At 46.4% G+C, this 26412-nt stretch overlaps 4 protein-coding genes and 1 non-coding gene across 8 annotated transcripts; 3 read left to right on the top strand and 2 right to left on the bottom strand.

Moving 5' to 3' along the window:
- Positions 1–1385: 1385 nt before the first annotated feature.
- On the top strand, positions 1386–7820 carry BTBD18 (BTB domain containing 18). The gene is made up of 3 exons (XM_007119195.3): positions 1386–1463; positions 2373–2537; positions 5563–7820. The coding sequence occupies exons 2-3, from the start codon at positions 2414–2416 to the stop codon at positions 7629–7631; spliced, it is 2193 nt and encodes a 730-aa protein (XP_007119257.1). The 5' UTR covers positions 1386–1463; positions 2373–2413; the 3' UTR covers positions 7632–7820.
- A 598-nt stretch (positions 7821–8418) lies between these two features.
- On the bottom strand, positions 8419–10204 carry SELENOH (selenoprotein H). Of its 2 annotated transcripts, XR_002893263.3 has the most exons (5): positions 9896–10188; positions 9663–9808; positions 9390–9520; positions 8883–8920; positions 8419–8594 (listed from the first exon to the last, which is right to left on the bottom strand). XR_002893263.3 is itself a non-coding variant. In XM_007119186.2 (4 exons), the coding sequence occupies exons 1-3, from the start codon at positions 10015–10017 to the stop codon at positions 9420–9422; spliced, it is 369 nt and encodes a 122-aa protein (XP_007119248.2). In that variant the 5' UTR covers positions 10018–10204; the 3' UTR covers positions 8419–8594; positions 9390–9419. The 2 variants fall into 2 exon arrangements, 1 of the variants encoding a protein (XP_007119248.2); XM_007119186.2 differs by lacking the exon at positions 8883–8920 and having other exon boundaries at positions 9896–10204.
- Positions 10205–10578: 374 nt separating this feature from the next.
- TMX2 (thioredoxin related transmembrane protein 2) lies at positions 10579–18921 on the bottom strand. Of its 3 annotated transcripts, XM_007119184.2 has the most exons (9): positions 18612–18699; positions 17413–17492; positions 13950–14010; positions 13591–13704; positions 13246–13322; positions 12904–13010; positions 12666–12731; positions 12457–12586; positions 10579–11462 (listed from the first exon to the last, which is right to left on the bottom strand). In XM_007119184.2, exons 3-9 carry the CDS (start codon positions 13990–13992, stop codon positions 11316–11318), a joined length of 684 nt encoding a protein of 227 aa, XP_007119246.1. In that variant the 5' UTR covers positions 13993–14010; positions 17413–17492; positions 18612–18699; the 3' UTR covers positions 10579–11315. The 3 variants fall into 3 exon arrangements, with proteins under 3 accessions (XP_007119246.1, XP_007119245.1, XP_023989018.1); XM_007119183.3 differs by lacking the exon at positions 17413–17492 and having other exon boundaries at positions 18612–18921; XM_024133250.3 differs by lacking the exons at positions 10579–11462; positions 17413–17492 and having other exon boundaries at positions 12494–12586; positions 12677–12731; positions 18612–18853.
- On the top strand, positions 15073–15179 carry LOC112067490 (U6 spliceosomal RNA). Its single transcript, XR_002893309.1, has one exon. It is a non-coding gene; the product is annotated as a U6 spliceosomal RNA (small nuclear RNA).
- A 291-nt stretch (positions 18922–19212) lies between the features above and the next one.
- Positions 19213–25666, top strand: MED19 (mediator complex subunit 19). The gene is made up of 5 exons (XM_007119185.3): positions 19213–19466; positions 23701–23957; positions 24105–24201; positions 24521–24615; positions 24716–25666. Exons 1-5 carry the CDS (start codon positions 19250–19252, stop codon positions 24782–24784), a joined length of 735 nt encoding a protein of 244 aa, XP_007119247.3. The 5' UTR covers positions 19213–19249; the 3' UTR covers positions 24785–25666.
- Positions 25667–26412: the final 746 nt, after the last annotated feature.

Genomic DNA, 26412 nt, shown 5'->3' with positions numbered 1-26412 from the left:
CTAACGCGCACAGGGGAGAGAGCAGCTGTCCAGATTTCTAAAGTGGCTTGGCATTCTCTCTAAATGTTTAATCTCGAGATCTTTTAATTTTTGATATCATCCCTGAGAACAGCTGTTTCCAGCCGGGAAGTGTGTGAAGGAAATCAACACCGGTGACCCCCTCCAGACGGAAAGTTCTGCCATCCCCTGGGTCACGAGTTCTCCGAGATGTAGGGCTGGAGTGGAATCTGTGAAAAACTTGAATTCAGAAACTAGCCCGAGGACCTTGTTCCAGAACATTCCTGGCCTTAGGAGACAGCTAGTGAGAGACATGGGGGACAAGATGCGACTGGAGCCATCCAGAGGCCTTCTCCTCCATTACGCCTGGGGTGCTCTTAGTGGGGCCGAGGCCATTCGCAGCCTCCTCAAAGGGATGCCGCAGATGCCCTTCTACCACCTTGGAGCCTGCCCTGTTGGGAGTCCTGAGCCTCTCTTCCGTGTGTTTTCATCGGGTACAGAGGACGAGGCCGGCTTCCAGAAGAATTCCTTCTGAGCGGGCCCTTCCCCCTTCCTCTTGCAGCCCTACCGCCTTCCCGCAGCCTCCAAGTCCCTCGAGACTTAGCCTCCCGCCCAAAGCGCTTCTCGTCCTGTGATTGGCTCTTTGAGGAGCCTCGGCCAATGGGGATAACGTATTCGGGCAGACGTAAGCCCGCGAGCGGGGGGAGGAGGAAGGACGTCGGGACCCGCGACGCGCGGTGAGCGGAAAGGTGGCGCAAGGTGTGTGGCGCCGGCCGCGTGGCCTCAGGCCCTCGCTGTCAACACTTCCCAGTGCATAAGGATCCCCGGGCCTGCGGCAGGACGAGGGCACCAGGGAGTGGCTGCAAAGCCCGTGCGGCCGGAGGTGACGGTGTTGGGTGAGCCTTGAATTAGGGCCTCCGGGATCCCCACGCTCCATTCCCAGAAACCTTTGCGCCGAGAGCTCTCTCTTCAAAGGAGTTGGGCCGAGGCGCCCAGCTTTGCAGGGCCTTCCCTGAAGCCCTGCTTTTCCCTGCCAACCCCGATTCCCTTGGTTCTGGACGGGGCGAACCCTCAGGACGTTGTGCAGCGTTGCTAAACCCCACCCCCACCCCCAGCCCCGTCCCGCGCGGGCCTGGACCTTGGGAGGAAGCAAGGCAGGCTGGACCGAGGACCCAAGCACGGAGAGGACAGCAGGAGCACCTCCTGCCGCAGAGCTCTTCCAGGTTGGGTCTGGGGACAAGGCCCAGTGCTGGTGGATTGGGAAGCTTCCCCGGGGCCTACCTCTGGGCCCTGGCAACAGCTGCCATCCTCCATCCCCATCTCTCTGGCTGGGATGGAATTGAGCCTACAGTTTCTTCATTTACCTTTCCACTCTTTTCTTTCCGGATAGTTTGACGTGAACTGTTTGGAGCTTCATTGCCACCTGACAGAAAACTGCGTGCCAGGGAAGGGGCACCGGCTGTGCAGTGAGTGTGGGGACCTCAGTGCAAAAAGCTGGAAACGTAGTGAGCCTGAAGTCAGAATACCCAGCTTGTGTTGGGAGGGGTAGAACGCTTAATCATCCTTGCTTTATTGTTAGCCAGAGAACTGACCAGATCGACAAACGTAAAGGCCAGATTCTTTGCCAATTTCCAGGTGGAATCAGGCTCACTTTGGTCAAGAACATCTGAACCCACGGTGGCAATATTCTTAACTGCTGTGAGAGACCTTCCCGCCAATCCTAGCAGCTTCTCTTCTCTACTGTGCGCCCTCTGCTGGTTAGTGTGATAGAGTGAGCTCAGAGAAGAGAAGGCGTGTACGACTTCCTAGAGGTCATTTACTACTCCTTAGAGTTTTGTTAAAATGTGTTACATTGGGGAAGTATACCTATGAAACTGAGAAATGTGGTGCTCAGAAAGAATATGAGTAGTGAGCACCACAGGAGTTGAGTTTCTGGCAATGTGAATGAGGAAGGTTTAAGGATAATAACAACTCCATTTTTGGAGTGCTAGTTTCGCGCCAGACACTCACAGTACTATGCAGTTTGGTAAAACTGACTCATTAAATCTCTAAAACAGCCTTACGAGGTAAGTACAGTACTGTTATAATTCCCATTTCCTAGATGCGAAAAGTAAGACTCAGAGAAGTTAAGTCATTTGCCGGAAATTATACAGCTAAGCTAATAAATAACAGAGCTGAGATTCAAATCTAGGCTGTTTCTGAGCTCCCACCTGTAACCACTAGGATATTCTTTCTTAAGATACCCTTGGCACAATTCCTGGGCTTATGGTTCCTCAATTCATGCTTTTGTCTCCCACTTTCAAAATTTCCCTGTCATTTCAAAGACAAAAAAAAAAGTATAATCGTGCTTCTGAAAGGTATTATTTCACCTACAGGAATCTGATCCATGAAAACCTAGGTTTGTTACGAGACCAACATGTGCTCTCCTGCCAGTCCCAAAATCCTATACAGGAATCCCCGGTTCCTCCGGCTAGCTTTTCTGCAGCTTCATCACCAGCAACAGAGTGGTGTGTTCTGTGATGTCCTTCTGCAGGCAGAAGGTAAGAGACTAGTAGGGACTCAACTGAAAACTCACCATAGACTAAGATAAAATGACTTCAGGGCCAAGCAGTGAAGGACAAAACCAGGAAAGTATGTAATTATTGCCTTTGAGTACTGTAAGCTGTTTGGTAAAGAGCTGTTTCTAGGACAGAACATTTTTCAATGAGTGAAAGTGAGCTTATGCTCCTTCTCTTAAAAAATGAAACTAATTATAAAGTTTTGTAAGCACAGAAATTCGGTAAAACATGGATACACCGTAGTGGGATGGTTGTGAACATTGAGTTAACATACGTAAAGCACTTAGAACAGTACTTTTAATGTACTAAGCACAATGTAAGTATTAGATACTTACTTAAATGATACTATTACATATTTTCCTTTTTTCTTCAAATTGATGGCTTTTGTTGTTTTGTTGTTAAACCTAAAAACATATAGCTTATTTCCACCCCTTCCCTTTACACTTGAAATGTTAAATCAGCTTGGGGTAGAGCCTGGTATAGTGTAAAAGGCCTAAGACTAGGAGTCCGAGTTTAAGTCCTAGTTTTGTTACTAACAGTAACAAATGAGCAAGTAACGTCACTTCTTTCCAGTTCACTTTCTTCATTTATCAAAAAGGATTATGACAGCCAACATTGTGTAACACTCTAGTTTGCAGAGTACATATAGCAGTTTAGTGTCTCATTTGATTCTTATAACAGCCTTGTGAGATGTGGAATGTTACATGGTTCCAGCAGTACAGATGAGCGAATTGAGGCCTAGAGAGTTAAGTGACTTGTCTATTGGTTCTCTTAGGAAGTGCAGAGTTGGGATGCATTCCTTAATTCAAAATAAACATAAAAAGTGTCAACTGCCTGGTGTATGCTAATGTACTTTACTAGCATGGCATATAGTATATATGAAGATAAGTCCATCCTCGTAAGGAAACCATGTAAAGGGGAGACGTTCAAATAACCAGTGCATCCAGATAACTGAGCAGTATAATAAATAACATTGGGGTAAGTATAAGCTGATAGAGGAGCACAGAAGAGGAGCATCCTTCACGGACTTGAGTAGGTTGGGGGATGGGTGTTAGGGAGAATTTCTTGGAGGAAATAACCCCATAGGGGACTTCCCCGGTGGCGCGGTGGTTAAGAGTCTGCCTGCCAATGTAGGGGACACGGGTTCGAGCCCTGGTCCGGGAAGATCCCACATGCCGTGAAGCAACTAAGCCCGTGCACCACAACTACTGAGCCTGTGCTCTAGAGCCCGCAAGCCACAACTGCTGAGCCCGCACGCCACAACTACTGAAGCCGGCGCACGTAGAGCCCACGCTTCACAAGAGAAGCCACCGCAATGAGAAGCCCACGCACCGCAACGAAGAGTAGCCGCCGCTCACCACAACTAGAGAAAAGCCCAGGCGCGGCAACGAAGACCCAAAAAATAAATTAAAAAAAAAAAAATCAACTGTTAAAAATAAATAAATAAATAACCCCGTAGGTGAGTTGTGAAGGACACATAGAAGTAGGAGGAAATGGGGTAGGATTTTCCCAGGCAGAGAAAACAGCATGTACAGAGATGTACACAGGTGACCAGGGATTTGCGAGTGGTTCATTATGGCTAGAGCACAGACTATAAGTGTATTGATCAGAGGTGTGGCTAGAGAGATCAGCAGGTCTGAAGTGTTATACCAAGGAAGCTGGTCTTATCCTCAGAACACTGGGAAATGTATTTAAAGGTTTCAAGGAGGTCCTAACTGCTTTAGAAACAGCACTCGGGCTGCAATGAGAAGAATTATTAGATTGTTATTGAGCCCAGATAGGAGGTTATTTTGGAATCCAGGAGAGAGGGAATGGTGGCCTGAACTAAGGCACTGAGAATAGAAAGAAATATATAGTTTATGAGCTATTCAAGAGAATTTACAAAACTTGCTGCAGTTAAGAGCACAGACTGTAGCCCTGGGTTCAAATCTTGTCCCTGCTCCTTAACTGTTAATTGTGGGCATGTTACTTCACTATGCCACAGTTCACTCATCTGTAATGACAGCTACCCCACAAGGTTGCAGTGAAGATTAAATGAATTAATGCTGCTAAAATCCTTAGATGCCTGGCACATAATAAGGACTCAAGAAGTATTAGCTTTTTTAAAAAACTTAATGTTTGACTAGATGCAGTGGGTAAGAGAAAAGAATCAAATATGACTTCTGGTTTTCAGGCCTGGGCAATTGGCTGAATGTGCTATCTTATTTTGAAGTAAAACTTGGTAAGTTTTGGAGTGTGGGGAACGATGAGTTCACTTCCTAGAAAGGTTGCATTGGAGGTACTTGTGGGACCTCCATGTAGTCATGCAGGCTACGGCATGCTTAATATCTCAGAAAAGATACCTGGGCAGATGTAGAATCTGGGAGTCATCAGCAAGCCTTTGGTAACTGAAGCCATTGGAGAGATGGAAATTGCCCATGAAGTGCCCATAAAATGAGAAGGTTGTTCAGGACAGTGGATACCAGGCAGTGGAGAGAGCTCAGGAGAGAACTGAGCCCTGATTATCCATATCCAGAGCTCATGATCTTTCTGTTAGACCACAAGCAGCTTCTATACAAAGTTTTAAACTCTTGTGTGAGTCAAAGACATTTACTCGGCAAGTATTTGATCCCCTACTTTGTGTCAAGCACTGGCTATATACTTGCTCATCTAGTGAGCAAGACAGACACGGTCTCTGTCCTCACAGAGCTTACAGTTTAGTGAAGGAGATGGACAATTACAGCGCAGATAGCTGAATGCTATGATAGCTACAGAGCACCTAACCCAGACAGGGGGTAGGGTTGGGGAAGGCTTTCTGAAAGCCTAAAATAGGTAAAAACTGAGTTAGCTAGGTAATGGCAGAATGTTCCGGGCAGGCAGAAGAAAATAAATTTATCCTTCTACTTCAACTTCTGTGGAGGGAAACTGAGAGAAGAGGCAGCACGTTTAGGTAGTAATGTCTGTGCTTAACCCATGAACCTGCCAGTCGGCATGAGACAGATAACAAAGTGTTTGGGTTTCCCTCCAGGTGAGGCAGTCCCAGCCCATTGCTGCATCCTTTCGGCCTGCAGCCCCTTCTTCACAGAGCGCCTGGAGCGGGAGAGGCCGGCTCAGGGTCGGAAGGTGGTGCTCGAGCTGGGGGGCCTGAAGATCAGGACACTCAGGAAGCTGGTGGACTTCCTGTACACCTCAGAGATGGAAGTGTCTCGAGAAGAAGCCCAGGATGTGCTTTCTGCTGCCCGCCAGCTCCGTGTCTCTGAGCTAGAATCCCTTCAGCTAGAGGGTGGGAAGTTGGTGAAGGCCCCTCAGGGTCGAAGACTGAACAGGGAGTGCCTACAACCTCCAAGTGCTGCTCCCATCTCCGCCAGGGTGGTGGCATCCATCTGCCGCCCTCAAACTCCACTGCCTGTTACCCAGACTCCCTGTCCTCTTGGGGCAGCGAGATTGAAGTCCCCGGGGAAGGAGGAGGGGCCCCAGGAGAAGAACCACCGACAGAACACAGAGAACTTGTCGGGCACTCTTCTGCTCAAGAGGAAGGCCAGAGCCTGCCCAACTCCGCAAGAGAAAAGCTCTTCCCCATCAAGCCACAGTCAGGGACCTAAAGAGAACAAAAGTCACCCTGCCCTTGGTCCTACAGCACTTTCCCCACCCAGCTTGTACCATCCTGTGGATGAGCGACTATTGCCCAGGAAGATCAGGCTGAGCCGCTCAAAGCTGTCTCCTGACGTCTGTACATCCAAGCCTGCCAGCCTTTTATGTGGACCCAGCTCAGTACCCCCAGCCCCTGGCCGGCGTCTTTGGCGGCAGAAGAGTATAAATAAGGAAGCAGCACCAGCGGACAAGCAGAAAACAGGGCGAACTAGTCCTCTACAGAGCACCCCAAGCCAATCTGGTCTTGGAAAGTCGGGTGGGAACAAGAAGCGGAGCCCTGAAGTCAGGGCACCTAACTCAAACTCTGCAGAGGAGGGGCAGGTTGGCAGAGTGAAACTTCGCAAGATTGTCAACGGGACCTGCTGGGAGGTAGTTCAAGAGCCTCCCCTCAAAAACTCTCAAGATAGCCCTCAGATCCCAGAACCTGAAGACTCGGAAGAGCCTCCAGGGACTCAGCCGTCCTCAGGTAACGAGCAGGAAATGACATCTGCTGGAACAGACCTGTGTGAGGACTCCCCCACGGGCTCTAGGCTACAAGACATTCTGCTCTCTGCGAGCCACTCCCCAGACAACCCAGTGGTGAAGTCCGAGTTTGGGTTCAGTCTAGAGCTGATAGGGAAGGAACCGGGATTGGATATTGACTGCGGAGAGCCCTATGCGTTTGACACAGCCCTGCTCGGGCAGCCGTGTGAAGCTGAGGAGTACCGAATCACGAGTGCTGCTGCCACCAGTGAGCTGGAGGAAATCCTGGACTTCATGCTCTGTGGCTCAGACATCGAGCCACCCATAGGGTCTCTGGAGAGTCCCCGGGCTGAGGGCTGCAGGACCCCTAGTTATCACCTGACGGAAACAGGAAAGAACTGGATTGAAGGGGAAGAATGGTGTTTGCCAGACGTGGAGCTCTGGCCCAGAGAAATCACAGGATTGGAAAAGGAACCTGCTGATGAGAACAAAGGGCCAATTGAGCCTTTTAGCCCCCTTGTCATACCCTCTGAGAACAAAGAGCCAATTGAACCCTGTAGCCCCCTTGTCATGCCCTCCGAGGTGAGTGAAGGGGAGGTGCTTTCAGTGGGAGGCTCTTGGACTCCAGACCTGGAAATTCCCAGCTCCCAGCCACTGGATGGTCAGAGAGACAAACTTCTCCACATCAACTCCCTTGACCCTCCCCAAAGGTCCTATGGGGACCTCTCACCTCCCCGTTCAAACTGGGTGGAGACTGGGCTGGAAGTGTCCCTAACGACGGATGAGGTATTATACCCTGCTCCAGAGGCAAGCAAGGAGGGATCTGGCAACTCTGAGTCGCTGGATCCACTTCCTGCTAGCCCTGAAGAGGAAGAGATTGATGTGGTGGACTCGATGTCAGAGGGGATTGTGCCCATGAGTATTCCCTCCGTATGGCCCGACCCTTCCTCAGAGTCAGAAACAGAGGTGGACATACTAACGTAGCGGAGTGGGCAGGGCAGGGCAGGTTAGAGGGACTGGGAGGGTGGGAAATGTTGGCTAACAGAAGGTACACGGGCGGGCTAGCACATGCCCTGTCCTCTTAGCACAAGAGGCAGATATACCCCCAGCTCTCCTTCCCTCCCCAGGCTTTTGGAGGCAGGCAGAAATCGTTCCATGAGTCGAAAATTATGAACTTGAACCACCTTACCTCTTTATAATCTATTTTGCAGTTAATGACAAACAAGTGAAACAATAAACTGTGTGTCACAACTCTAGTGGGTCATAGGTAACAGCCAAAGCCAGGTCTCCCAGGTCAAGAGGCATCTAATAACTGATTCAGGAAGAGCTGAGAAAGACCAGCCCTCTGTGGTGGGGGTTCTGTGGGAGAGAAAATGTTCCAGAAGGAGGTGTGAAGCAATGCTGGGATGGAACACTGAGTGGGTGGGAGTGACAGGATACTGTCTAGTACCTAATGTGCGTGGCTTAGTCACTGCCAATATGGTTAGTCTGGCCAGAACCTCCACAGGGGCCAGGAAGATGTACTTCCATCATCACTTCGGAGAAGTGAGTTGAAAAAGATACAGCTGCTTTTTCAAAAAGAAGTTATGTAGTTTTTCCCCATAGTTTTTACAAGTATTTCACATGCTCTAACAGGGACCACAGGAGTTCCAGGTTAACTGGTGACCTCAGGCTATGAAAAACACAAGGGGGACCAATCCCATAAGGCTGGCTTAGGGCATCCCTTACCATAAGATGATAAGTTTTACTTCATTACTCATAGTTTACATCAAACTCAAATACTTTAATTTTTATTAAACCAATCCAAGAACTTTTCAGTGCCTTACTAGAGGATTGCCTCACAATTGAACCACCGTTTCTGGAGAAGAAGAAACCACAGCTTCAGGCACATGACTGAAGTTTGGCCATGTCCCGTCATAAATGCTCCAACATCACCAGGGACAGAGGCTGTGAAAATGAGAGTGGGAAAAAAGTTAGAGAAGGGCTCCAGGCAATCATATAGCCAGCCCTCCTCCCTTGAACCCACAAACCCAGGAGAGCTCAAGGACTGCATCCTCCCCCCACATCTCACTCAAACGTATCAAGTGCCTGACAACATGCCAAAGCACTCTATGAAGCACTAGGGATAAAGACAAGGTCAAATCCTGTGACCAGGAGTGAGAGTACTACAGTGCAGGGTTATTACCGGGGGGGGGGGGGGGGGGGTGGGGGGGGCTGGTAACAGAAACAACATACCAGTAACAAAAAACACAAGAGGGCAGGAGTAGGCATACCTGAAGTTACACAAAGATTTGATCAGGAAAAGGGAGAATCATAACTCTTACCAATAAATAAGGGAATCCCCAATAAATACGTGGGATTTACAGGAAAAGAGCTTTTTTTAACAAATACATAAAACTGGTTTACACCCCAAGGGCAACAATTAACTGCATCCTCTAGGGACACAATTTGCATTTTTATAATCATTTACATTACCATCGGTATTCCACAACTTAGCTCAAAGACAATGAAATGAAACATGGAGTTAGCAAAGGGCACACTGGATAGAAATCATTTTTTGCGGACTTCAGTTTTTCCCACCAGTAAGGGGAAAAGGTATTCCCACTAGAGGAAATCCTGAGAGCAGAAAAGAGTTATGAAAATGTACGTCCTGTGTGAAATAAGGGGTTTAACAGTAAGGGCTGCTTCGCCAATATAGCCACACCAAGATCAGTCCACTCTCCCCCATTTTTCATTTCAAACCTCAGCGTGAAGACTTCTGCCCAAACCTCCCTACGAAAGGTACTTCTTCAGCTCCTTCACCACCTCTTGAGGCTCAGGGAACTTGAGTTTGCGCGGGGGCCCCTTCTTAATCCCAGTCCAGAGCTCCACACCTGGGAAAAGTCCACGTGAACCGAAATTACTTTGGAATCCAACAGCAAGTCCCCGAAATCATCAGGTGGCGGCGGTTTGAGACCCGCGCTTCCTCGCCTCGGATCCATGCCCCCCAACGCCCCGGCCCGGGCCCTCACTCACTGCTGCCGTCGGGTCGCAGCAGTGTCACCTCGAAGCTGCCCCTCCGGGGCTTGGTAGGGTTCACCTTGACTGGAAGATCCGGGGCCTCCAGGCGCAGCGCCTGGCTCAGGGCCGCGGCGTTGCGCCCGTAGACGCGTCAGCTCGTGCTAAGGAGAGATGGGGGAGGTCAGAGACTGGGACCCTTGGACTGCGGCACCCTTGCCCGCCCCCCATTACTCCCCAGACCCCCTCACCAATGCTCGATAACGACGCTCGCCTCCTCCACTCCCTTCTGGCTGCTAGCCGGCTTCTCCCGCTTCTCGGCCGCTGCGGCCAGCGCCGCCTCGGCCTTCCGCTTCCTCCCGCGGGAAGCCATGGCGCCTGGAGCCCGGCTGGGAACCGAGCCGACCTGGGGCGGGAATAGGGTGGAGACGCGGCCACCGAGGAGAGGCCAGCCAAGCTCCAAGATCCAAACCGCAACCCACTCAGCTCTCCAAACAAAACCTCTCCTAAACTGCAGAAAGCGTGGCGCTGCGCGCACACGTGGCCTAGGGGCGGGGCCTTCGGGCAGAGCCACTCTGCAAGCAGAGACGGGTGAGGTAGGCTCCAGACCGAACCACCAGTGCTTGGGGGGGCGGGCAGCTCTGACAACGAGACTGGCTTCACACAGGCTTTTCAGTAACCGTGCGACCAGCTAAATGGTGTGCATCATGATCCCTGCCCAAAACCTCCTTCCCGGGACCCGCGGACCAGGCCCAAGCCAAGACAACTTAACTCTAGGGTTAGGGAATCTAAACCTTCTCCAGCTCTCCGCAATCGTGGGGACCGCTGTACAGCATTTGGTGAAACTGATCAGGATGCCCTTTGAAATTAAGATGTACAACTCCTCTGCAGTTGCCTGGCTTTCCTAATACATGAGTAACACACAAAGGCGCAATCAAAAGTAAACCCCAGTCTCTTTATTATGGAAAACCATCAACTGGGTGTGGGGAGGACATATGAGGGTAAGTGAGACCCTGCCCAGGGACTTTCTCCTCTAGGGCCCACCACACAAAGGAAGTCTCAAACTTCTATTCCCCTACCTCCCAATCTCCATAAAATAGGGAGATTATTCAATACTATCTTCAATGAGAAAACTCTGTGGTTAAAGGTTTCTCCTTGGGACCAGTGACAGGCTTATACTTTTCAAATATAGGCCACAGACCAAGCCAAAAGGGCTTAAAGAAGCAAGAGTCTTAAGGGAAAAATCTTAGCACTAACTCTGCATCTTGGCCTGTTATGTTAGGGTTTAAGCTAATCTAAGCAGGCTCTGTATATCCACTATGAGGAATAATGAAACCAGAGTGTGATGGAGATGTGTGGGCAGCACACAGCAGTTGACACACTGGCCCAAGCTTGGAAGGAAAGCATTTCCCGCTCCACCATATAACATCTTTCCCTCCTTCCAGTGAAATAGCAGACCACAGTAGTAGAGGCCTTCCTGGAGGATACCTGTCATTTCCCTGGATGCCTCTTAAAAATCAGAAGCAATATCCTGCCCCTGCTAGGCAGAGCCAAACACGGAAAACATAAAAAAAACGGCCAAGGCCTCAGGCAGTGCTTGTGGCTACAGAAAGGGCAGGGCCTCAGAGGTGCCTGGGATTGACAGGAGAGGAAGTACTGAAGGCAGGGGTCCTATTTGTCCTTCTTGCTCTCCTCATATGGCACTGCAGTGGGCACTGGGGCCACAGGGTGCTCCTCGGGGATATCATCTCCAGCCTTTGATAGCTTCTTGGCCCGTTGATATAGCTCATTCAAGTTGAATTCTCGGATCACATTCTCCTGTGCAAAAGAGGTGCACACAACAGGGTTCAGGTTGGAAGGGGGTGTTATGTCTGGGAAGTAAGTACAGTTGACCCTTAAACAAAGGTGTGGGGTGACAGGCGCCAACCCTTCTTGCTGTCAAAAATCCACCTATAGGGCTTCCCTGGTGGCGCAGTGGTGGAGAGCCCACCTGCCGATGCAGGGGACGCGGGTTCGTGCCCTGGTCTGGGAAGATCCTACATGCCGCGGAGCGGCTGGGCCCGTGAGCCATGGCCGCTGAGCCTGCACGTCCAGAGCCTGTGCTCCGCAACGGGAGAGGCCATAGCAGTGGGAGGCCCGCGTACCACAAAAAAAAAAAAAAAAAAAAAAAAAAAAAAAAAATCCACCTATAACTTATAGTCAGCCTTCCATATCCACAGTTCCTCTGAATCCGTGGTTCCACACGTGCGGCAGCTTCAACCAACCTCATGGGTCGTGTAGTGCCGTAGTTACTATTGAAAAATGTCCACATAAGCAGACCCACACAGTTCTAACCCATTTGTTCAAGGGTCAATTGTATTTAGACACAGTCTAGGAAAGGAGGAAGCAAAGGACAGGAATCTAACCCAGCTGTCCTTTTTTGGGTACCTGGAAAAGTCAACTAATATTTACATATGATGTGCCGGTCACTGTGCCAAGAATTATGGTTACATTATTTAATGTAACCTGCAAAACAAAACCTGTGAGCCAAGTGCTACCATCTCCAATATACTGCCAAGGAAAAAGACTATAGGTACAAGAGCCATTGAGACTAAATCTTAACAAATAATTGTTGCCCAGTACTAGCATGTCTGGCACATGGAAGAAACAGTATAAATCTGCTAAGTGAATTCATGAATGAGGTCTAATAACTAGTCCACACTCTCAAAGCTTATGGGCAAGTAGCTGAACTAGGAATTAAACCCAGGTTGCGCTCTAAAACTTACCTACTGTTCCACACCCTCCTCCAAAACTTGCCCACTCTTTCATATACCTCAGAGAAAGTCCAAGAGACAGCTCGTCCTTTTTTGTCAATCTGTGGCCGCCGCATGACCTCCTTTCCACCTTGGAATAGGATCAGGGTAGGGAGCTGCTTGGTGAGGGGTGACATGCTCACTTTGTACCTACAGGGCCCAGAAGGTACTCTGTAAATGCATCTGTGTATATCACTCTGAATGATCCCCTGCCCAGGCCCTTACATACCGTGTACTAACATCAGTGTAGCGTCCAACGTCCACCTTCCCAAAATTTAGCCCTGTACACTTGTACCTGAGAAGAATATATTATTTAACATGGTGAAAGAAGAGAGAATGAATCAATGAAGTAGAAGTACAGATATTTGGGGGTGGGAGTGCCTTTGGTTGCTATATGCAAAAATCAAGGCCAAAAACAATGAGAGGGAAGGTATAATTTCTGTCATCCCTCCCTTTGTCCTACTCACTTGAGGGAGAGATCAGCGTAGATAGGAGCAAATGACTGGCAGTCATTAGACCAATTGGCAAAGAACTCCACGATCCAAGTGACCCTCTTGTCCTGCTCCAGCTCTTCCTGTCACACACAGAGAACAAACAGCGAACCGGATTACACAGGCTCCTGGAAAGATTCAGACCTTAGCACCTAATTCCTCATCCTGGCTTCCCTATACCTCTCCTCTAGATCCCACAGTGAACGAGTGCCCCTGACTTCCATTCTGAAGCACTGTTGTTCCTCCTAGTGAGTAGAGAGCACAACTACAAAATCACCCACAAGGAACCCAAGAAACAGAGGGAGAAAGAGTACTCACATCAATGGTTTTATCACTGAAGTACTTGATGTACTCAGGGCCCATATACAATGGGGGTTTGCATGTCACCAGGAACACTAAACACAGAAAAAAGTCATCACAGGAAACATATCAGGCCTTGGGCAGGGGATTTACTTTCAAAGCAACTCAAAGATTTCAAGCACCAAAGAGTGCATTTTGTGGACATACACAGACACATTCCCTTCCTCTTAAAAATCTCTGTAGATTCCTATCATCTGAGGCTCACACATAATTAATTAGGTATAAGATATGGCAGAAGGCTATGGAGAACCTGGTGTGGGGATGGAATTTGGTTCCCACAACCAAGTCTTGCGGTCTCCTTACCTATGCAGAGTGTGAGATAAAGCAGGCCCACGCGAATATCCAGGCGGAAGAAAAGAATTGCATTGGCCACTTTACTAAACATGAAGATGTTGCCGATATGTTGCTCCACGGTGACTGAAACACAGAGATGTCACAGGTCAGGCTGGGCTGCATGCTCCTATGACCTATTGTTTGCCCCTCTTCCTGGGGTACTTTGAAATGGGAGAGGGGGAAGAGGGTAAAAGTCCAAGATCAAATTTAGCCTTGGCACAGAATGAGGGACAAGTTCACCAAATAACGCCCCTCTCATAACATGGATGAAAGCACCTCAGGGGTCACTAGTCCTAATGTTGAGAGACAGAGAAGCAGGCTACACTTACTGGATCTGCGGTTCTTCATCATTACAATGGCACTGAGGAACATCAGGATCTCTACTTCTCTCTGGAACAGAATCAGAGTGACAGGAATGCCATGAGCAGAAATGATGTGGGTGAGCAAGGGAGCCAAATATGTAATAAAAACCAACAGAGATCCACACTGGGAATAGTAACAATAGAGAAATAACTGGAATCAGCTAAGGTGTAGTGGGGAAAACACCAGTCAGGAGATCTAGATTCCAGTTCTATCCCTGCCACAAACTGGCTGGTGCCCTTCAGCAAAGCACTTAACCTCTGAGCTTTGGTTTCTGTGACTGAATATTTCAAAATATGGTGCTGTGAGGATCAAATAAGAGGAGTATGAAAGAGTTATATAAAGTATATGGTGTAAAACTGTAGATAGTACAATCAACTCAGTGTGACCCTGGTAAAATAAAACTTTTCCAGGTAAACTTTCTCAGTAATATTCCATTAATACAACATATGGTTATTCCATTTGTTTTAAGTTAAATCACTCCTCTCCACCTAATATTCATAGTGATAATCCATGCACCTTTAATATAATTTGAGAGCTGAAGGAGGCCTTTCAAAGCTCTCAAAGATCGTTTTCAGTACCCTTGGCTTACTGTTGTTCTTTCTCACCTTCTAGAATGTAAGCTCCCTGTGAATGAGTGAGACAGACGATAAACATGACATAATTTCAAAGAGTAAAGACTGCAATGAAGAATAACAAGGACTTTGTGAGAGAAAGTATAGGGGGAGGGTCTGAGGCTTTCCATACCTTTCTGTTTATAATACAGGGATCCAAATCTTTACTTCAGACAGAACCAATTAACTGCGATTTACAGCTAGCAATCAGGGACTTAGGTTTTTAGCCTCAATCTCCAACAAAAAGCAACTGACTGGATTTAGAAATGGACATGTAAAGTGGGGGGTAGGGAATGTGACAGACGTTACTAAATATTACATCCGAGTAGAAATTAGGAAGAGTTTTCAAGAATGAAGCTGGATTAGAATTGGCACTTATAATTATGGAAAGATGAATTTAAAAAGGGAAGTACGGCCAATCAGGAGACCAGAGACAGAGATAGGACTAAAAGGAATACACTCTAAAGACAGAGAATGGGTGCTCGCTTTGGCAGCACATATACTAAAATTGGAACGATACAGAGAAGATTAGCATGGCCCCTGCGCAAGGATGACACGCAAATTCGTGAAGCGTTCCATATTTTCCAATAAAGATGTTAAAAAAAAAAAAAAAAAAAGATAGAGAATGGGTCTGTGGTAAAGACTGGCCATGTATACTCCAAACTTTATTTCCTTTTTCTCCTGGGCATACTGCAGATAGACTCCCTCCTTGCATCTAGGGAGAACTGCGTGACTAGTACTCCTAAATGGAATGTGAATGGAAGTGATGTGCCACTTCTGTGCCCAGGTGGTTAAGAAAGGGTGTGTATGCCCTTGCAGTCCAGCTTTCTTTCTTCATCTGCTGGCTTTATGATGCTGGGATGATCTTAAGGCCATCGGTTGAAGACAGCATGAGACAGGGTTCCAGAATAACTATATAAACCTGAGCCCCCTTGGTTGTTCACTTGTTTATTCATTGTTTTCAAACTTTTTATTAAGGAAATTTTCAAACATACACAAAAGCAGAGAGGATACTGAGGGTAGCAAAATATGCTACCCCAAAATATGCCACTTTGACATAAGGATTATTTTGAGTCTAAAGGCAATTCAGAAGAAGTAGAATAAAGAAAAGCTCCGTGCCCTCTACCTATTTGTCAAAAGGTAGGACGTAAATTCTCAAAGGTGTCCCTCCAACCTCTACCAAGGACAAAACTAATCAGGGGAGATAACTTTAGACCCTATCAGCCTGGAGACAGCACCAGAGGAATCTACATAACAAACTAGCCTTTATCTACCATTAGTTTACCTTTCCACAGTTTTCTGCTCTTACAAGCCTAAAACTCTTTCCTTCATCCTGTCATTTCTCCACAAACTTATTGTTCTTTGTTGAAGATGCCATATAAGCTGGAAGCCACCTCTTTGAGTTACTGATTTTTCCCTGGGTATCTCCCGTGTATACAAGTTATACATGTTAATAAACTTCTGTTTGTATTTTAATTGTCTTTAATCTGTCTTTTATTAGGGGGTCTCAGGCAAGACCTCAGAAGGGTAAAGGGAAAATTCTTTTCTGACCCCTACAATACCTTAATAAACCCCTATTACTCAGCTTCAATAGTAATATTTCGCCAATATGGTTCAATTTCATCTATGCTACCCATTTCTTTTGCTGGAGAAACTTAAAAGCAAATTCCAACTATATCATTTCACCTGTAAATACTTCAGTCTGTATTGCTTACGGATAAAAACTTTTTTTTTTTATTTTTATTCATTTATTTATTTATTTTTGGCTGCATTGGGTCTTCATTGCTGCGCACGCGCTTTCTCTAGTTGCAGCAAGTGGGGGCCACTCTTCGTTGCGGTGCATGGGCTTCTCATTGCGGTGGCTTCTCTTGTTGTGGAGCACAGGCTCTAGGCGCGCAGGCTTTAGTAGTTGTGGCATGCAGGCTTCAGTAGTTGTGGCATGTGGGCTCAGTAGTTGTGGTGCACAGGCTTAGCTGCTCCACGGCATGTGGGATCTTCCCGGACCAGGGATAGAACCCGTGTCCCCTGCATTGGCTCGTGGATTCTTAACCACTGCGCCACCAGGGAAGTCCCAAGAACTTCTTTTTTAAAGCAAACCAAAATACCATTATCATACCTAACAAAATTAACAATAATTACTTATTGTTATCTAACACCTGGCCCTTATTCAAATTCAAAGAACGAAGTATTAGATTTTGTACACCTTTGTACAGTTCTTTGTTCAAATCAGGAACAAGCAAGCAAGAACCACAAACTGCATTTGGCCAATGTGTTTCTTTGGTCTTCTTTAATCTCTAAAGGATACTTGCTCTTCCTTTTTACCCCAGGCTATTTATCTGTTGAAGACCTTGAGTCATTTGCACTGTCAGCTTTCTGACTTTCTTGGATTTGGCTGCTTGCATACTCATGGTACGTGTTCTGACGATGATGATCCTCTATTTCCCGTATTTCTTGTAAAATCTAGAGATGTGAATACAATGAAATCCAAATCTTTTGCCAAAAATACATCACAGGAGGTATGAGGTGCTCCCTACTGAATCACTTCAGAGGACATAGCAACCTTTCATCTGATGGCTTTAGATGATCATTGTCTAGATTTATTATTTCCTTAGAGAATGCTACATGACTTTTAAGTGCTATCACTCCTTCAGTATTAGCTCAAATTTTTCTATATCAATTATTTCGTTACTCTGACAGTATATAAAGGAAAAGCAAAATACTTGATTCTTTCTTTTTATTTAATAAAATAGAAATAAACTTTTATTCTGTTAAGCCACTAAAATTTTGAAGTTTACCTGTTATTGCTAACATTATTTACCTTATATTCTAACTTCCAAATCACCAAGGTAAATCAGCAAAACACAGATTTTCCAGGAAAACAAACACTGGCCATAAACCCTACACAGTTTAAAAACAAAAAACATAACAGAGTAATATGAAAATATAAAACCTTACAGTATTTTGCACATAATTAAGACAAGAGTATACAGAGAAATTTATTGTATAAAAGGCCCCTCCTTTTATTAAAATCGTTATTACTATCCACTTATATGTTTGAGTCTCATTTTGGTTAAAGTGGTATAGATCAAAATAGAATCTTTTGAGGTAGCATGGCTACACTTGAGCTAATTAATAACACTGGGAAAGGACAGAGGAAGTATGAAAAAGTAAACAAGGGATGGAGAATAAAAGTAAGGAAGTGGGTTCTGTTAAAGGTCAAGACTCATTTTGGGGCCTTGAAGAAAGGACAAAAACTCAGGTGATCCTCCTTTCTCAGAACACAGATGCGGCTATACAGCAGAGGTCAAAGAGCTTCAACTTATTTTTCTGAGTGGTCCCTCCACTCCAGCTCAGGGAATACTGCGAGAGGCTTGAGATAGATTTCTCTCCAGTGTATTTTTTACAATTCCATTTCAATAGCCCCAACAATTTTATTCACTTTTACATCCCCAGGATGCAGCACAGTGCCTAGCATTAACAGTCCTCACTCAGTAATTGTTAACTGAATTAAGCAATGGCTGATAGAGCGTGCTGGTACCATGGCCGAAGAGTGGTTTCAAGTCCTAGTCACTCACTAGTTGTGTGACGTTGGACAAGTCACCTTACCACGCCTAGGTCAATTTCTTCATCAATAAAACGAGAATACTACTTGCCTTGTTTAACTCACTGGTTCCTCAAAAGGCTTTACATAATGAGCAGCACTGGAAAACAGTGTACTTGCCTAGTTTGGGTAGGTCTGTTGTCGAGTATGAATTGTGAGATGGAAAGGAGCTTGGACTCAAAAGGCAGAAGACTTAGGCTGTTGTGCAGGCTAACCGGATGTTTTCCCATCCTAAACAAGAGATTTAGACTCGATGACGATCCACGCCTTACACTCCTAATAGTCTGTTAAGTCCGCTAGAGGCTCGGAACCTCAGATGTTCTCAAAAAGGTAAACCTCGGGGCTCCTGGATGCAATCACAGGGGCAGGGGCAGGGACAGTCAAGGTCGCGGGGTCCTAAGGCGGGGGTCGCTCACCCAGTCAAAGTCACACGGGTTACCGTCTTCGCGTTGCGTAGGGAGACTGTGGCAGACAGGGGGCAGCTTCCTCACGAGTAGAAAGGCAGCAGAGAGCAGGGCTGACAGAAAGTAGTAAGGTCGGGCCAGCCATCGTGAAAGTCGCGGCACCGAATACACTAGAGCAATTAAAGGAGCCAGGACCGCCATCTTTCCGGCCCTTGCGGCGCCGACCGCTCTTCGGCGTCCGTAGGTCTGGTCCCGCCTCTCCCACCACTGAGGCTTCCATTGGGCCCAGTGTCGGATGCACCGCCTCTGGACCCGGAATTAGATCTCTGTTGGCCTCTACAGCAGGTAAAAACTGAGAAAGGGATTTGATACTTTATTGACTAACCTAGCTGTCGCTTTTTCTACGTGTCATATTATTGAATATACGACTGTGGCGAACGGAGGTAGGAGGAGAATTTAATAAAGGTAGGTAATACTTCCGGAAGGGTCTCTGAAGGCGCCGGAAGTAGTTACCGGAAGAGGGTAGGCAGGGCCCGAGGCAATCCAATGGAAAGAGGCTCCTGGAGGAAGGGGGCGGTACCCCGGGAAAAGATTGACCAATGAAAATCATTAACGCCAGACACCGGGACAGCGCTGGGGCAGAGGGGACGATGGAGAATTTCACGGCGCTGTTCGGGGCTCAGGCTGACCCACCGCCGCCCCCAACCGCACTCGGCTTCGGAGCTGGAAAACCTCCACCCCCACCGCCTCCTCCTCCGGGTGGAGGGCCCGGCCCCGCCCCGCCCCCAACCGCGGCCTCGGCCCCTTCCGGCGCTGACAAGTCAGCGGCAGGTTGTGGCCCCTTCTACCTAATGCGGGAACTGCCAGGTGAGTACGAAGCCTGGCCAAAGCCAGCCAGTCAGATCATAGCGAGGAGGGAATGGGCGTGGCTCTCAGCCGGCTGGCGGAGGTGAGGGGTAAAGTAGGCAACGCGTGCGGGGATTCTAGAGCTGTATATCGGAGAGGACTCTGAGACTCTGGGGATTCACAAGCAAAGGGATGACATGAATTCTTGGGATGGATTGGGAATGAGAAGAGTGGATATCCGTGACCACCTTTCACGCTCTATCGTGCCCCTGTCCCTGACAGTGGTTTATGGCTCCCTAAAAATTATCCAGAGTTTGAGTTTGCAACTTGAGAGTTCTGATTTAATATCGTTGCGAACTTAGTTTCAAATCTGCCTCAAACTTCCTGTTGGTTTGGGGCGTGTTGCCTTCCTTCCTTCTCTGGGCCTCGGCGTTTCCTCATCTGTTGGAAGTGATTAGAATTTTTTTTTAATAAATTTATTTATTTAACTTATTTATTTTTGGCTGCGTTGGGTCTTCGTTGCTGCGCCCGGGCTTTCTCTAGTTGCGGCGAGCGAGAACGCGTGCGGGGATTCTAGAGCTGTATATCGGAGAGGACTCTGAGACTCTGGGGATTCACAAGCAAAGGGATGACATGAATTCTTGGGATGGATTGGGAATGAGAAGAGTGGATATCCGTGACCACCTTTCACGCTCTATCGTGCCCCTGTCCCTGACAGTGGTTTATGGCTCCCTAAAAATTATCCAGAGTTTGAGTTTGCAACTTGAGAGTTCTGATTTAATATCGTTGCGAACTTAGTTTCAAATCTGCCTCAAACTTCCTGTTGGTTTGGGGCGTGTTGCCTTCCTTCCTTCTCTGGGCCTCGGCGTTTCCTCATCTGTTGGAAGTGATTAGAATTTTTTTTTAATAAATTTATTTATTTAACTTATTTATTTTTGGCTGCGTTGGGTCTTCGTTGCTGCGCCCGGGCTTTCTCTAGTTGCGGCGAGCGAGGGCTACTCTTCGTTGCGGTGCGCGGGCTTCTCATTGCGGTGGTTTCTCTTGTTGCGGAGGACGGGCTCTAGGCGCGCAGGCATCCGTAGTTGTGGCACGCGGGCTCAGTAGTTGTGGGTCGCGGGCTTTAGAGCTCAGGCTCAGTAGTTGTGGCACACAGGCTCAGTAGTTGTGGCACACGGGCTTAGTTGCTCCGCGGCATGTGGGATCTTCCCGGACCAGGGCTCGAACCCATGTCCCCTGCACTGGCAGGCGGATTCTTAACCACTGGACCACCAGGGAGGTCCTCAAGAGTCATTCTGGATGTGTTAAGTCTCCAGAATGCCTTTTAGTTCATCCCAAGTCCCACTGCTACATCAAGAGCTGAGGGAAATAATAATGGATATTGTTACAGACTTTGAGGTTCACAGTGCAGTTATTTATATTATAGTATTTAATACTTAAATAGTCCCTTGAGATAGGCATTGTTATCTGCATTTTGTAGTTGAAAAAACTGAAGCAAGGACTTCCCTGCTGGTCCAGTGGTTAAGAATCCGCCTTCCAATGCAGGGGATGCAGCTTCAGTCCCTGGGCGGGGAACTAAGATACCACATGCTGCAGGGCAACTAAGCCCACGCGCCGCAACAAAGATCCCGCCTGCCGCAACGAAGACCCGATGCAGCCAAATAAATAAATAAATATTTTTTTAATCTTAAAAAAAAAAAAAACCTGAAGCATAGCGAGGTTGACTTAACTTTAGTTAATTAGTGGTTGATGTCTACCAGCAGTTTCTTTGACCTTAACCTGTTCTGATTGTACCTATTTACATCGATCACTTGATAGAGACTGACTATCCGTTCTGGGCAAACACTGGGTGTGTAAAAAGGGAGCATGTGATGAGAAGGGTAGAGAGATCAGTAAGCCTGGTCCTTGCTTTGAAGCAGCTAATTTTACTTAAGAATGAAAAGTATGTCGTTTAAAGATAAAGTAGTGACTGTTATTTCTTGTCAGGATCAATGTCATTATTTTCTGGTCATGCCTCACATACAACTACTAAGAACTGCGTAATGGTTTTCAAAATGTGTTTCTTGTTGTTCAACATGACAGCAAGAATAAGTTGTCACTTTAGCTGGCCTTTGAAGAATTCATACTGGTGAGGAAAATTAGGAAGAATTTTCCTATAATTAGGTCAATTTTTCTAAAAGGAAATAATATGAGGGGTATTTTTTTCAAGAGATGATGGATACCCGTTTGGATGGATCAGAAATTTTACATAGGGGAGTAGCAGTTGGTCAGGCCCCAAAGCTAAGTTACAGTAAGATGTGTTCAACCGTGAGTGACAGTCAAAGGAATTTGAGCTTTTTCCTGAGGGAACAGGAAACCATTGAGATATTTGAACTGAGTACTGCTTCTAAAGATATTTGGAGAATGCGGGTGCCATGTACTAGAATAAAGGAACCATGAGTGAGGTGGGGAAGATTTGGAGTTAAAAAAAAATTAAATCTGCAGTGAATTAACTAAGACAATGATGGAAATGGAAGATTAGTTTTCAGGAGAGGAAACTGAAGAAGAGAGATTTATAAGTCATCTTCATAGAACTGATGGGCAGAACAGAAAGTTGGATGGACTCTTAAGTTAAAGAATTTACAAAAAAGCACAGAGTGCCTTTTCACCTGAGCCTTGAGAATAATCATCTGGAAGGAGAGGTGACAGAGGAAAAAAATCAGGATACTCTTAATGGCAGGAAGCAGTGCTGAGTTATGAGAAGTACCGGGGCACTGAGTCTCCTGCCATTACCGTGGACCACTCTTCTGAGATATTTGGCTTGGGAAGACAAAAGAAAAGAATAACGTAAGGCCTGAAGGTGGGGAGGAAAAATACATTGTTCATTTAATGTGTGCTGAGCACCAGTGGTACATGAGTGAACAAGGCATTTTCTCTGCCCTCAGTGGGCTCATAGCTCAGAACCTGAGTTTTATCAAGTGAATGATTATAAACAAGTCACTTTTGTCATTTGTACCCTGAGTGTTCATCATAACTATACATGAAATTGTAGGCTAGATATTTCTACCCTCGCCACTGGACCTTAGTTAAATTACTCATAAGTTTGTATTCTTTCAAAAAAGCCAGCCGTGAAATGTTTATACTAATAATGCCTTCCATTTATATAATACTTTATACTTTTCAGTGTTTTCATTTGAAACTTAAAAAAAATTGTGTAATTAAGGTAGCTTTTACCCCATTCCATAGATAAGCGGAAACTGAGACATAGAGGACGGCTAGGATTAGAAGTCTAGTTGCCCAGCTTCTAATCAAACATTTCTTTCTTCTAGGCAAAGCTATCATATTTGGTATTATTAGGAAGACTAAAGATACTGGTAACAAAAGTTATGCAGCAGTAGCTAGAAAAATCTCCTGTTTTTCTCTGTAAAGGTGATTAGTGTTTGCTAGTTTAAAAAAAAAAAAAAAAAAAAAGGAAGCAAGACACTCAAGCCACTGGGTCATATTTGACCCTAAGTTTGGTTGTAGCTGAGCTGTGAGGTTATATTATTCTGGTCATGGCCAAAAGTGTAATTTCTCGTTAGTACATTTATGAAACACAGAACAGCGCACAGAGTATAAGCATCATGTAAGTTATTACTCTGGTTAGTCCGAGTGTATCCTTCATTGGGTTAAAGCAGTTACCACTGCTGCCCTATTTGGATTTTTGCCTATTTTTTTCTCCTTCTCATTCCAACCTACCATTCTATAGTATTATGTTTTTAGTGTTTATTGTATGTTATTTACTTTTGCTGTTTCTTACTTTTTAAATAGTTATTTATTTTTGGCTGCGTTGGGTCTTTGTTGCTGCGTGCGGGCTTTTCTCTAGTTGTGGTGAGCGGGGCTGCTCTTTGTTGCAGTGCGCAAGCTTCTCATTGCAGTGGCTTGTCGCGGAGCATGGGCTCTAGGCGCGTGGGCTTCAGTAGTTGTGGCGCGCAGGCTCAGTAGTTGTGGTGCACGGGCTTAGTTGCTCCGCAGCATGTGGGATCTTCCTGGACCAGGGATCGAACCCATGTCCCCTGCTCATTGGCAGGCGGATTCTTAACCACTGCGCCACCAGGGAAGCCCTACTTTTGCTATTTCTTACTTTAAATGTAACTTTTTTTTATTATTATTTTCTTTTTTTTTGGTAATTCTCACTTAAAAGATTCATTTACTTTCCCTTCTGGGTGAATGACTTAAAAAAAAATTCTCTCCTCTTGGTACTAATTTTTCTGATTATTATTCTCCCTGTATCTTCTAGGCAGCACAGAGCTGACAGGCAGCACTAATCTGATCACACACTACAACCTGGAACATGCCTATAATAAATTCTGTGGGAAGAAAGTGAAGGAGAAGCTAAGTAACTTCCTGCCTGACCTGCCGGGGATGATTGATCTGCCTGGTTCCCATGACAACAGCAGCCTCCGCTCCCTCATTGAGAAGCCCCCTATTCTTGGTGGCTCTTTTAATCCCATCACAGGGACCATGCTGGCTGGCTTCCGCCTCCACACAGGCCCGGTGAGTCCCCTCCTGGGGAGGCCTGAAAGGCACGGAGGTGGTTTTAACGTCTACCTCTGCTCCTTCATAACTTACTGAACAGAGCAGATGATGGGAGCAGAGGGTTTCCTCCCGCTACTCACCTGGGCCTTCCTTTGGTTCCTTCAGTTGCCAGAGCAGTGTCGTCTGATGCATATTCAGCCTCCCAAGAAGAAGAATAAGCAGAAGCACAAACAGAGCCGTGCCCAGGATCCGGTCCCCCCAGGTAAGAAGTGGTTCTCTTCAACGCCAGAAAACCGGACGTTCTGAATAATCTGTTTTGACCTTCCTCAGTTAAAAACCCAGTCAAATTCCTTATGAGCCCTGGACTCCCAGATTCTCCTTAAAGAAGAAATTGACATAATGTGGGTCTCCTGGGCAAGGAGGAACTTGGGACAGGAGCTTAAGCAGTGCCTCCAAATCCTTTCTGGTCACTTGAAGAAAAGCAGTTGCCCTCGACTAGGGGTTTTCCTCTAGTCTTCAGACTTAACGGCGGTGGAGAATTTTGAGCTCGACAGGTGATAGGCTCCTCATCTCTCCTACAGAAACACCATCTGATTCAGATCACAAGAAGAAGAAAAAGAAAAAAGAAGAGGATCCTGAACGGAAACGGAAGAAGAAAGAGAAGAAGAAAAAGAAGGTATGGGAGCGGCCGGTGTCTGCAGCCCGGTGAGTTTTCCCATCTCCCTCATCCTAGGTGGAGTCTGCCTCTCTTACTCTTGCTCACTTTTCTTCCCCAGAACCGACACAGCCCCGACCACCCAGGCGTGGGCAGCTCTCAGGCCAGCAGCAGCAGCAGCCTCCGCTAGCAGGACCAGGGGACTCTGCCAGGAGGACCTTCCTGCTGTACTGAACCCGCTGACAAAAGCTGCCTTCCAGGCTCTTGGTCACTGCCTTGGGAGCGTCCCCTGCAGCTGGGACAGAAGCCAGCTCCTGCTGTGCTCAGTTAAGATGAACACATTGTGAGAGAGAAGGGCTAGGCTTTTGTAAGCCTCAGCCCAGTTTGCTTTCTCATGGACATCTCTTCCTCTCCCAGGAAGCTTTCTTTTCATCTCTTTTGTGCCATTTGTCTGATTTAGGACTCTATCTGATTTTTTAGGATTTTTATTTTCTTAAAATTGCATTTATCAAACTGGCTGAAGTGTGGCTGCCTGTTAAGAGGTAAGTGCCTTTCTATGAGAGTCAGGGTTTAAGCCAAGGCATGCTAAGATCTGAGGGGATTTGGGTCTTGTATTACATTATCTCATCAGCAGGCAGGGAAACAACCAAAATGAGATTGGGGAACATGGTCCAAAGGCGAGGCAGAGCTTGCTAATACCTTTCCACAGCAGACACACAACACTCTGCCTGTAATGTTGAGAACCAGTAACCTGGATGATCTTCGGGCTCTGTCTCAAGGAGCGGATTCACTTAGGTCTCAGCTGTGTTCTGGGTCAATTTTGTGTTGAAACAGAGTAGCCAATGGAAAAAGCACCCACAGTCACCAACATATTTCAGCAAGGTTGCTTCTTGGTCAAGCCCATCATTTTTTGAAATAAACCTCTGGCAAGCAAAGGTAAATGCTTCTCATTATAATAAGAACTTTTGACCTGCCTCATTCCTTAAGACAATGAAATTATTTGGCCGATGTGAAAACATTTCTAAGCTTCTAAAAGACAGCAAAAAAAAAAAAAAAAAAAAGGTAGCCTAAACTAGCAAAATGTAAAATAAATCCCTTCAGTCTTTGCAGCAGGCCAGATAACCAGAAACATCCATGAGAAAACAAGCTAATGTAATCTGACTTTAAGCTCAGTTTGACAAAGAACAGTTAAAATCTGTTGCAGTGAGCCGAGGTTGTTCACCTAGATCAGCAGGTGGAAAACCACTCATTCAGCTCGTTTTAACTAGGATTTCAGAGCAAAAGTTTATATACTTAAGTTACGGACAGTGAAAATAAAGGGTTCTGGCCAGTTTTCTGAGATTTAGTATCTGAGGGTGCCTTTTTAAAATTAGGGCACAGCCTTTTGCTTTCGACAAACGGAAGAGATGATATGAGATGTCAGACTGCCACCCATATATCCCTCTAGTCTATCTGCCTTTAACAGGCTTTCATACTGTGATCATCCACCAGCTCACCTTTTGACTACATCCAAAATGAGCTTTATTTTCCAGAGACAAAATTCTGTATTAAGGAACAACTGTGGCAAAAGTCAAGAGCTCTCTAAGCTTTGAAATGACAAGTTTGGGGGGTTACAAAAGACCTTTTTCTGAAACATTTAAATCACTGAAATAAAAACAGGACCTCTTGTTTTAAGTGGTTATTATTTTCACTATAGTCCTGCTTAAAGATGGACCAGGACCAGAGACGCTTATGAGGTTTTCCTTGTAACTAACTTCCCATCAGAGATCATTCACCCTGCCTTAACCACACAAAATAACACAAGTCAGGGGGAGCTGG

This window comes from Physeter macrocephalus, chromosome 16 (assembly GCF_002837175.3).
Source record: "Physeter macrocephalus isolate SW-GA chromosome 16, ASM283717v5, whole genome shotgun sequence".
NCBI classification, from domain to species: Eukaryota; Metazoa; Chordata; class Mammalia; order Artiodactyla; family Physeteridae; genus Physeter; species Physeter macrocephalus.
The sequence above is the reverse complement of the archived record's forward strand: the minus strand, read 5'-3'. Positions and strand labels throughout refer to the sequence as shown.

What these genes read in the sequence shown, in the direction of transcription:
- BTBD18 (XM_007119195.3), top strand. Translation starts at nt 2,414, where the DNA reads ATGTGCTCTCCTGCCAGTCCCAAAATCCTATACAGGAATCCCCGGTTC. An exon ending in TGTCCTTCTGCAGGCAGAAG is followed by an intron (nt 2,538 to 5,562) that starts GTAAGAGACTAG and finishes GTTTCCCTCCAG; the next exon opens with GTGAGGCAGTCCCAGCCCAT.
- MED19 (XM_007119185.3), top strand. Translation starts at nt 19,250, where the DNA reads ATGGAGAATTTCACGGCGCTGTTCGGGGCTCAGGCTGACCCACCGCCG. An exon ending in CCTAATGCGGGAACTGCCAG is followed by an intron (nt 19,467 to 23,700) that starts GTGAGTACGAAG and finishes TGTATCTTCTAG; the next exon opens with GCAGCACAGAGCTGACAGGC. An exon ending in AAGAGAAGAAGAAAAAGAAG is followed by an intron (nt 24,616 to 24,715) that starts GTATGGGAGCGG and finishes TTTCTTCCCCAG; the next exon opens with AACCGACACAGCCCCGACCA.
- TMX2 (XM_007119183.3), bottom strand. Translation starts at nt 18,800, where the DNA reads ATGGCGGTCCTGGCTCCTTTAATTGCTCTAGTGTATTCGGTGCCGCGA. An exon ending in TCAGTGATAAAACCATTGAT is followed by an intron (nt 13,011 to 13,245) that starts GTGAGTACTCTT and finishes TGTGTGTGACAG; the next exon opens with GAAGAGCTGGAGCAGGACAA. An exon ending in TACACTGATGTTAGTACACG is followed by an intron (nt 12,587 to 12,665) that starts GTATGTAAGGGC and finishes TGGGCCCTGTAG; the next exon opens with GTACAAAGTGAGCATGTCAC.